Source organism: Micromys minutus, assembly GCF_963924665.1.
Source record: "Micromys minutus genome assembly, chromosome: 6".
In the NCBI taxonomy this organism is placed as follows: Eukaryota; Metazoa; Chordata; class Mammalia; order Rodentia; family Muridae; genus Micromys; species Micromys minutus.
Genome location: NC_137975.1, coordinates 81,224,978 through 81,236,031, shown reverse-complemented (window position 1 = coordinate 81,236,031; position 11,054 = coordinate 81,224,978). Strand labels below are relative to the sequence as shown.

Below are 11,054 nucleotides of genomic sequence, written 5' to 3'. Positions count from 1 at the left end.
CATATACACACACACACACACACACACACACCTCCCTTTTCAAACCCTGATCAGTGAATGCAATGGCCACCCCAGAACTGAAAAGTTCTATGTCTTACATGTAGTAACAAATGTCTTACATGTAGTAATATCCTCTGTCTGTCCCTCTTCTGGGGTATTGCCTTTCGAGAGAGGCTTCCTCTTCCATGGGTGGGCGAATGTTGGTGAGCAAGACTCCCCTGGGTATTTGTCTAAGTGATGGGTGTGCTACTTACTGCTCTCCGCTATCCGTGTGCGCAGTGTGAGAGTCCGTTGCAATTCCTAGCGGCCCCTCTCAGAGGGGAGAGGAAGATAGGGCAGAAGAGGGAGAGCGGCCTTCAAGGCCTCTGTCCATTCACATAACACAGGGCTTAATATCTTGGCACACGCTCTGGTGGTGGTGGTGATAATAGGAGCCACTAGCGGAGGGGTGGAAAGAAGAAATGCCATTGAAATTGAGGACGAAATCTTTTCTGTCACACACTGGAGTGGAGTGATGCTGGTAACGGGGCAGTCCCACTGAAAGAAGAAAGAAGAAAAACATCTTTTCAGTGAAAAGTCACCCAGCGGATGGTGGGGCATATTATTTCGAATTTTTTCCATTTAATTTGTGTTATTTTGACTGAGGGTGCAAAAGCAGCTGGTAGCCTTTGGGTATACGGCTATTAAAAAAAATATGGGGGCGTATCTCAGAGAGCCCAGGAGTCCCTGAACACCTGCCCTGCTTTGGTTTTAAGTACCGCTCTTCTGTTTGAGAGGGAAGTGAAAACTCATGGACACCTTAAGAGATAATTTGTTCACGAATTCCCGCTTCCCTCTCTCCTTGGGCTGGAGACCTCTCTGCCAGGCCTGGATCCAGGCTAAGCTCCGCACTGCACCCTGACACTAAAGCTGCCACTTCTGCTTTTGTACCTAGTTTTCCTGTCTCAAGAACCCAGGATCGGGGCTATTCCTTTAGTCCATAGAGGACGACAGAAACAATATCTTAAATAAGGGGGAGAGAAGAGGGCAGCCCCCTCCCAACCACGGGCAGCAGGCATTTCCGTAGGTCCCGAACCCCTTTGTCTTTGCCTTGGCTGGGACAAGCTAGGAAGGAGTTCAGGGAACTGAGAAATGCTCTTCAGCGCGGGCATTTAGCTGCGTTTTTGTAGGGAGTCCCCGGGGAACTAGTGGAGCCTGTCCTGTCCAGCGGCTATCCAGGACCTGAGCCGGCCCCTCTCAGTGCCAACCTGCCGACCACTTTTGCTTTTGCTTTCTCGGCTCCGAGGATCTTGGGATCAGAGCGCATCTATGCGGCGCGGACAGGCTTTGCCGGGCCCTGGACTACGCACCCGGTTGGCGTTACCCGCACCAGCCGCACGCACGCTGAAGAAAAGCTTTCCTGGTACCTGCGACGTGTAAGCCCTAGGGACACCCATCGGGCTACTAGGCCGCTCAGCAGCGGCTGTGACTCGGCCTCTGTGGCATCGTTGGACCGCTCGGGCGTTTTGGCTCTGTAGAAGTGACCCAGGTGAGCGCGGAGGACGATCGGGTCTTTCGCTGCCACCAGCGAATACCAGAGCTCGGCCACCCCTGTCCCAGGCAGCTGCCTGCTCCCTGATGAGCCGCGAGGAAGCACAGACAGTCGGCTGGAGAAGCCGGCAGGGCTTAGTGACAAACACCAGCGTCTCCTTCCTCTAGCGGGTTGCATCGCCGCTGCTTCCCTGAAGTTACCACCTCCGTTACCCAGTTAGAAAGTGGGGGGCGCGGGTGTGTGGCAGGAGGAGGGTCGTGCTGTGTACGTGGCGATATGTGTGCTGGGGGCTTTGTTCAGCTGTCCCTGGGCCACCGCCTCAGCTGCACACCGGGCCTCCAGGGACCTTCCAGTTTCAGTGGGCCTCCATTGTGTGGGCAGCACTAGGAGCCAGGCCCTGCAGGGTCCCCGTGTACAACGCAGTGCTCTTTGAAAGACCTCTTGACAAGGTCTTTACTTGAGGTGACAAAATCGGAGTAATATTCTAGGAAGAGAGGCACCATTACCATGACCAGGTTGGACTAAGCGATGGCTTGGGGGGTGTTGCTGCAGGGTAGGGGTTTTGGTCATGATGGGCAGAAGAACAGAAGATTTTGGCGGGACAGTTCCTATTTTGTCCAAGTTAGGGGTTAAGCCGCCATATCCGTGGCGTTCTGGAGGTTTTATGCATGGCCTAGAGTGTGTGGGGTGGGACAAGAACCTAATAAAAAGGTCAGAAACGTCTTTCCTGAGCATTTGCCTGTTTGTTTCTTCCTAGAATATAGTTCCTTGAGAGTTTGGAAGCCTAGGAGCCTGGGTTCAAGGTAGGTCTACTTATAGAGAAAGACGGCAGCCTGGGCCAGCACAGCAGGCCCTAGAGAGGGGGGGGGGGGGGCTTGGTTCCAGTTCAGTGTGTAGAAGGGAGACTGACAGCTAGCCCGTAGGGCAGGAGTTGGGGGGTGGGGTGGGGAATAAGAGAGGGTCATCTGTATTGGTTACTTGTTGAATTTCCCATAAAATTGAAGGAGACTGTTCTCTGTGGGTTAAGTCAGGCTAAAATCCTCTCCCGTGTGGTCCTGCCTAGACTGTCTTTGTTTGGTTAACCTCTGAGACCCCCCAGTTAAAAGGCTTATTTGGGAAAATTTCTCCGGGATCTTTTTCTGTTTCTTGGCTTCCCCATTCCTCCAACCTCCTGTGGCACACACATAGTCACAAACACATGAAGGTCGGCCTGTGGATTTTCTGATGGGGCTGCAAGTGTGCAAGTGTATGTTCGAGAAGGCACCTTTGGGCTTTGCCCCTGACGCGCGGGCTTCCAGATTTCAATCTGCACCCTCGTGGGAGCGACTGGGGAATTAATCAGGGTTTATCTCTATCCTGTAGATAAAGCCATACAAACACAACATCCTCTCCTGCACTCCCTACTCTCCTCACACTGTCCAACCACTTTTCACAAGTCAATAAATTTTCATAATCTGCAACCCACACAACATAAACCAACCACACTCAAAGTGGCCTCTAGGCACATTTCCTGGGAAGGGAGGGGGTGGCTAATCATACTAGGGCACTTACGCCCCGATGCCCAGGGCAAACTTGTGTCACTAACTTAGATCCACTGTGTGTGTGTGTGTGTGTGTGTGTGTGTGTGTGTGTGTGTTCAAAGGTTCCTCCTGTCACTAGCAACGTCCTTGGGATTCCGTCCTGCTTGTCTCTCTCCCTTTCCCCACCATCTTCTGTCATTACTTGCTCAGTTAAGAACTCATTCAGTCTACTTGCACTCTGCTTTCTACAAAGCCAGTCCCTCTTTTTGTCATCTTCTTCAGGAACTAAAGCCAAGCAAAGTGGACTTTGAAAAGAGTGGGGGGGGGGGGGGCGAAATGATCCGGACCCAGTTCCTCCACCAAGATCTCCAAAGGTCACGTGCCTTCTTTCAGAGCCCAGCCTGACCTAATTGGGAGAAAGTCCACCGTGTCCTAATGAAGGCCAAGAAGGTTAGAACTTGGCACCACCCTTCCTTCAGTCTGGGAATTCTGGGGCCCACCAACAGGCCCAGAGCATCAGAGAAGGTTATAAGATCAAACCCCCATCCTCGCACTCAGGAATAGGGTACCGAATCCCCCCAGCATCCCAGTTGAGCAGACCCCAGCGTCAGGAACCTAAGGTGCAATAGTCCTGGCCCTCAGAGGCTGGCTACACTTGGAGCCGGCCTTGGCGCTCTTTATTACCTGAGAGATCTTCGCGGGTGTTCTGGTGCAAGTAGCTCTGCTCCAATGAGTAGGAAGACATACTGGGGTGCAGACCAGCAGAGGCCGCGGGATTACTGCTTGGCGTCAGGGCAGGCGGTTGTTTGAGGTACGGTGAAGCGCCAGGCGAGCTCCAATGGGCCGCAGGGCTAGTATAGGGCGAGTGACAGTCGATGGCGCTTGCCATGGCGGGGGATGAGGGCACAGGGCTGCTGCTGCTGTCCGGCCCATAGTCACCGCCGCCGCCGCCGCCACCCGCTGCCGCACCGACACCCGCAGGACCTGCGGGCACCGGGCAGCTGGCCATATAGGTGGAGCCCGGGTTGGGCGACATGTGAGGAACGTGGTGGTGGTGGAGGTGGTGTGGATGCGCGTGGCCCGGAGCACCAGCCCCTGTATCATAGCCTGCGGGCATCATGTCGAGACCACCATAGCCGCCCTGGCCATGGCAACCCAGAGGCGCTGACGGGGGCGCTTGGAAGTCGAAGCCCTGGGGCAGCAGCGAGGCCCCGAAGCCCAAGCCGCTCACCACGCGATGGTACATGGGTTTGAGAGCCTGGCACTTCCGCCTGAAGCCGCGCGGCCGCCGGCGGAACGAGCCCTCCTCGAACATGAACTCACTGGCCGGGTCGATGGTCCAGTAGTGGCCCTTGCCCGGTCGCCCGAGGCCCTTGGGCAGCTTGATGAAGCACTCGTTGAGCGAGAGGTTGTGGCGCACGGAGTTCTTCCAGCCCTGGTAGGCGCCACGGAAAAAGGGAAAGCGCGCCTGCAGGAACTGGTAGATCTCGCTGAGCGTCAGACGCTTGCTGGGCGAGCTCTGGATGGCCATGACGATGAGCGCGATGTACGAGTAAGGAGGTTTCTCCGGTCGTCGCAACCCCGAGGTCGCCTTCTTGGTGCTCCCACTCCCAGCGCCTGCGCCGCCGCCGCTCGCCGCACTCTTGCAAGCACCCGCCGAGGCGCTGACTGAGTTGGAAGAGGATGAGGCACAGGAGGCAGAGGATGAAGACGACGACGAGGAGGTGGACTCCAGGGTGGCGGCGGGTGGCGGGGTCATCAAGGCGGCCTGGAGTGGGCCGGGCGCCGGGCTGCACGCGCGACGGAGCGGGGCAGGCGGCGGGCGCGGCGGGGGTGGCGGAGGCCCGCCCTCGGTGCTCATCTGGGAGCCGGGAGCGAGGCCGGGCTTGGGGGGACGAACCTGGGACCGGGATCAGCGGCGCCGGAGCCGGGTCGGTCCACAAACCCCGCGAGTGCCCTACTGCGCCGGCCGCGCTGCAGCCGGGGCCACTGCGGGCCGGCGCTTCGGCGTCGCCTCCCTCAGCTCCTTTGGGGCTTCGGGCGGCGGCGGGTCGAAGGCAACGCCCCGCGCATCCCTTGTCCGAGCCTCCGGCCCGCGCCTTGCGCAACCGTCTCCTAAGCCACCGAGGCGACGCTGCCCCGGGCCGGACAGCTGCGCCCTCGAGCCAAGACCTCAGCCCGGACCCCGGGGACTAGTCCGTCGTCTTCTTTCAGGAGTGCTCCTCTCTCTGTCTCTTGGACTTCCTCCCTGGCGCGCCCTCCCCGCGGCCGCTTCGCTCCCTCCCTCCCTCGCTCCCTCCCTCCACCCCACCCCGCCCTGCCCCCTCCTCGCTCCGCGCCGCCCGCCACGGGGAGGGCGCACTGGGCTCGCGTCACTCCTCCCCCTCTGGACCTGGCGGCGAGCTTCTGCTCTTATCGCCTCCCGGACTCTCCGGGGTCCTGCTCGCACTACTAATTCCTCTTGGGCTCTTTCCCTTTCCCCTTCTGCCCTCTTTAAAGCCAGGGCTACAGATCCTCCAGCATTCTGCTGGGAGAAGAACTCCCAACCTCGGCAAGACTACCTCTAACTACCTCTAACTTCAGCAATTCATCCTCTGTCCCGTCCAGCAGCCTGTTTCATATCCTAAAAGTGCCCCCAACCCCGCGATCCGAGAGTGGACACACCCTGCCCCCTCCTCCACTCCCGCCGGGCCCTGTGGGGGCTGAGTCTTGGGGAGACAGTGCCCTGGAAGAGCTTCCTTAGCCACGGCCCCCAAAGCCTGAGCTGACACCATCTGTCAACTTCATTTAGACAGTGCCGCCCTCAGCCACACGCCAGGGTGCCAGACGTCCCAAGGTAATGTGCCAATGCTGGGTCTCTCTCTCTTTTTCTCTCCCACTCTCTCTAGCTGGACAGGAAGGCTTCTGAGAGGTCGTAGTAAAAGGCAAGCATTGGGTGCCCTTGAGCTGTGTCGGGGGCAGTTATGAACACATTTTCAGCTGAGCACTGGGGTTTGGGTGGAAAACCTTGACCAACTTTTAGAGACTCCTTTGGGTCTCTAAAAAAATTTTTTTAGGGACTCTCTTGAGTCAAATGGATTCGGATTTTTATTTGCTGCCACCTTCCACTGACTTGTCATTTCCGCATAAGAGAGACAGAGAGAGAGAGAGAGAAGAGAGAGAGAGAGAGAGAGAGAGAGAGAGAGAGAGAGAGAGAGAGAGAGAGAGAGAGAGACCCTGAGGTGAGGAGATAGTTGTATTTATCAACACGGAAGGTCCGCACAGCTGCCTGTGGGTTTACAGCTTCAGTCTTTCAGTGCTTCACCCCCCCCCCCCCCCCATGTACCATGGCCAAGCTTCATTCGAGAACACTCCTCCAGTTGTGGCTTATCCCTCTCGGTAAGAGTCGGCTCAGAGAGGAGATGGCCCTCAGGAGAAATCATTCCAATGAGACCCGACAGTTAGTTATTGGATTACACGTGCGGGGGAAATGTAGTCTGACCTCGGACAGGGGCTGCAAAGAGAGCTGCAGGCTGAAGTAGGCCTGACCACACAAGGGCTGGTGGCCAGGCCCAGAGGGAAGGAGATGCCCACCAGGGGAAGGCACAGCATTGCACCAGCCCGGAGAAGTGAGCAAGTGAGCAAGCATTTGCCTTGTGTATTCTGAAGAGCCTGGGAAGGTGGGAAGAAGGGCTAGGAGGAGAATGCAGGGTCCAGTAAAGACGCTACAAAGAGCTTTGTTGAGCAAGCAGGGTCTGGCCTCCTGGGGGTGGGGAGCTGCACCAGCTTTCAGTGTCCTGGTGCACGGGGACTGCCCTGATGGAGGCTGTTGGTGGGTCTGAGGAACAGAGAGGAAAGGGCGGGTGCGGGGGGAGGGGGCTGGCCCCAGACAGTGACCTGAAGTTGAGTGGAAGCAGGCTTTTTCCATCAAACCCTGCCTGGATACCACACACAGAGCCCGAGTGTCAGTTTACTGCCCTGAGCCGGGCTCCTTTTCCCTAAGCTCCACAGTAATTAGACAAAGAAAACCTAAATTAGCTGAACAGGCGTCGACAGCTTCCTCCAGAGCACCCCTGGTACCTACATGGGAATGTGTCCGAAAATGGCCCGATTGTAGCCCAGAGTCAGCTAAGAAAACACCACCAAGCAGAACTGAGTGGACCGCTCATTTGCAAGAGAAAAAAGAAACAAGTCGCTCTTTTCCGGAAGGGATGTTTTGATTGGGTTGGGGGTTGAAGTTGACTTTCTAAGAATTTCTTTTTGACTGACTAGCGAACATTGGGGGGGGGGGGGGGGTGTGTGCAAATCTCCATTTATTTCATGCTGATCCTTGGCCTCCTTTGTCGTTTTGCCTGGTCTAATTTTTGATGAGACTTAATATGGAAGCAAATATGTACTTAATAAACCAAAGTTCTAAGTGTCTGAAGAGAATTGCTTAAATGAAGTAGACGCTGGGTAGGGATGGGAGTGGCCCTAAGGCGATCTGTGGTTTGACTTAGGTGTGTGTGTGTGTGTGTGTGTGTGTGTGTGTGTGTTTAAGTAGGAAAAACGTTGGTTCGGGAAGAAGAGTGAGGTGGAGGAGATGGTGTTTTGTAAGCAAGCTACATGTTTGAGAAACGTGTATGAAGTCAGCATTGTGGTCAGTCCACCTGTTCTGTTTCCTGCACCTGGGGACTCTATGAATCTCACTGCCTTATGGTACTTGCTTTTAAAAAAATGGGCCTTAAAGGTTTTAGGTCTGAAGAGGCTGAAGGCCTTTTAAAATCAAGACAAGGTTGATAGCCCTCTACATCATTAGCTCTCTGTTTGGGAGCCATGGAGGGAATTTTGTTTTCTAATGGATACCTGAGATTTTTACAAGTGTTATACTCACTTAAAAAAAAAAAAAAAAAACCTTGATATGTTTTTAGTCTCTGCTGATTTAACTGGTTACATTATAAAGGATTTTCAAAGTCCTATTATCATCCAGGTATCACTCCATGTTATGAAGATTCTCTAAATCTGTAAGACATGGCTCTGGTAGTCTGCAGCAGGTCCTAGAGAGTGGGGAATGGCTCGAGACAAGCCTAACTTCGTTCTAGTACACCAGGTGCTTGGTGGTAAGCTATAGGGCAGGAAGAGCTCCCCAAAACTTGTTCAGGAAGACGTCCATGTTCAAAGGTTCTTTGAGGCTGCCCAGGGGCAAGTGATCTAGCTGGTTTAGGGATGGAATGGGGGTAGGACTCCAAATTCAATGTTCTTTTCTCTTTACTGCAACTAAACTTCTGTGTTTTAGTCAAGGCTGTGTCCAAATCTGTTGGGAAGAACACAGCTGATTGAGAATTAGGTCAAATTCTTTCTCCCCGCAAGAGTGTCTGTTTCTGGTGGGCAGGCTTTTGCTTATTTGTTTACTTTTGCTGTGTTGGAGATTGAGGCAAACAAGGGAGGCTCTCTACCTGAGTCCCAGCCCCAGCCGGTTAAAATGGAAGTCTTCTTGCTAATTTGTTTAGATTGGTCCAACTCTCTAGGAGGTCCCTTCTTCTGGTGTGAGCCCTCCTCCACTAATTTTATTCTCTATAAACAACAAAAATCTTGATTATTTTTAAAATTAGAAAGTACAGGTAGGGTTCATTAAATGATTCTAGATCAGCCTACGGGCTTGTTCTTTAACAAAAAGAAAAAAAGAAAGAAAAGAAAAAAGAAGAAAAACCACACAGCTCAGAACTGTCCTCATTCAGTCCATATTGGGTTGGTCAACTGTCTTCATCTGAGCTGTGGGTTCCTTTCCTCTTCCAAGCCCATAGGGTACCACCCCTGCCCCAGAGCAAGGGAATGTAAACCTAGTAGAAATTGGATTTCTCTAATTTTGTTCTGCAATCCACACTTTATTCTAGCAAATCACTCTACTGTTGTGGTTTAATTCTTTTCTTAGCATTGTTTCCTTTGTTTCATGGGTTTTACATGAATTGTCTTAGACTAAACCAGAAGAGATGGGAGCGAATCTACACTACTAGCCATATTTAAGGGCATTCAGGACCGGTCTGGGGTGAGCTGGCACGCTCTGCACCTTTCTCTTCCTTCAGCCTGAGACTGGGTGGGGAGAGCCCATGTCTTTGCCTTTTGCTTAGGTCGGTGCTTAGGTTTTTGAGTGACACCAGTGTCTGGGTTTGCTTGGGTAGTCTTTGCTTGCTGGCCCCACTGCCCATACCTTTAAAAATCGGCAGTGCCATATTGAGCTTTGTGGTGTTAGGTGGTTGCTCCAAAAGTGGGGTTTGGAGAGAGTAATCTAGAAGGCATAGCTGGCATCACAACCTGCTCTCTCGGTAGGAAAGGTAAGAGCCAGACTTTGTTTGCATTCATCCTTCAGCAATTCCAAGCTCCTGTGCTCAGGGCAGGACTCTTAGAGCCACCTTCCTCAAAGATCAGCCTACAGCGCCACAGCTCCCGGGATCTGGCCATACCAAGACTCTGTAATCCAACTGACAAGGTCAGAGGCGCTGGGGGGGTGGGAAAAAGGACTAATCTACATACCCCCTCCATAAAACAAAACAAATAACCAAGTCCTAGGCCTCTTTCTGGCCAGAGTGAGAGTTCCACGAGTGATGCTGAGTTACGTGTGTGAATGTCCTAGGAACCTGTGTCCACTCTCACCCCTGCAGGCAGGATCAAGTACCTTTTAGGTTTCTATGACCTCCTGTGTTTAGGGGTGGAGGCCAGGGTGACTCCCAAGGGAAGATGAAGAAGCTGGGAGGCCTGCACTTCATATCCGGGAAGAGAGTGTGTGTATAGATGCCCTGTAGGCACATTGATTACACGACCGTTTGTACTGCAGGCTTGGGGTGGGGCGGGAGGGGGGGTGTCTGCTGGCTTTAGGCCGGATCTAGCTATGAGATTATCTGGAAACCTGTGGGACATTGGCGGCTTCGTGGGCGTGACAGCGCAGCAGCAGGGGCTCTCAGGGGTGTCCACTCTGCCCTTGGTTGTCTCTTCTCTTGGAAGTTCTCTTTAACACTCCCCCCCCGTTTTTGTTTTCTCAGTCCCCTCCTTTTTTTCCGTGTTGGAGGTGGCTAGGGTGGTTCGCCACACTGCAGTGTCCAGAGGTGTCACTCCAGGAGGGTACAGGGCTTGCACTCAGGGGTGCTACAGAAACACCCACCAACACCAGGAGATTGCAAGGCTAGCCCCAGATGTCCCCCGAAGGAGCGAGGCTGCAAGGCTAGCCTCCAAAGGAGCGAGGAGGCCGGCTGGCTGCGGGAGGGCTTTCACGGAAGCGCTCTAGAGGTCCCAACCCAGTGGCCGGGTTTTCTTCTCTAGTCTGGCTGGGTCTCCTTGTCCTCTGCCCTCCCTTCCCCCCAAATAAATAAATGTCTGGGAGGGCTGCGATCTCGACGGGGCGCCGGGCCCCGCGCCTCCGCGCAGATGAACTTCCTGGCGCATCAAAACTCGCTGCAGTCCTCCCGCCGAGCGCAGGATATGGGGCACGCTCGCCTCTCTTCAGAAAAGGAAACGTAGCTCTTCCAAAAATATAAATCAGTTCTGACGTCCAAATATTTCTTTTGTCCTCCAGCATCCTCTGTAGGGATAAATAAAACGTGCTAGGCGCCCAGAGGCCGACTGGGGACCTCGGAGCGCCCTGGCCCGTCTCTGAAGTGATGATTCTGGGGAGTCTCCCTTCCCATTTGCCACTCTCACACGGCCCTGGGCCCCGTCAGCTTACCCCCTTAGTCCCTTAGGGGGCGAATGGCTTGTTGGGCTGGCCTGAGGAGTACTGGGGAAAAAGTGAAGTCCCCGGAGAGCAGGGCCTGATCAGCGCCTTTCAGGGCTTAATTTTCCACTCCACACAGGGTATGAGCCTAACCTTTAATGGAAGAGGCTCCTGGTGCCTGGTGGCCTCCGGTTCCAGTAGTACCAGGAGGACCCCGGAATACTGCACATCAGGCCGAGAATACCCTTCGTTGGGCATCCCTATGGCTGCTGCTCACCCAGAGGCAGTGACGAGCCTGTGCAGCTGAGAGCCGGTCTGTCAGCCTGTTAGACTGTGTTGG

The 11,054-nt window shown here is 54.3% G+C and overlaps 1 protein-coding gene across 1 annotated transcript; it reads right to left on the bottom strand.

Moving 5' to 3' along the window:
- Positions 1-373: 373 nt before the first annotated feature.
- FOXF2 (forkhead box F2) lies at positions 374-4,912 on the bottom strand (the record flags this gene model as incomplete). Its single annotated transcript, XM_080917799.1, has 2 exons — positions 374-537; positions 3,736-4,912. The coding sequence occupies 2 exons, from the start codon at positions 4,910-4,912 to the stop codon at positions 374-376; spliced, it is 1,341 nt and encodes a 446-aa protein (XP_080773925.1).
- Between the last annotated feature and the right edge of the window lie 6,142 nt (positions 4,913-11,054).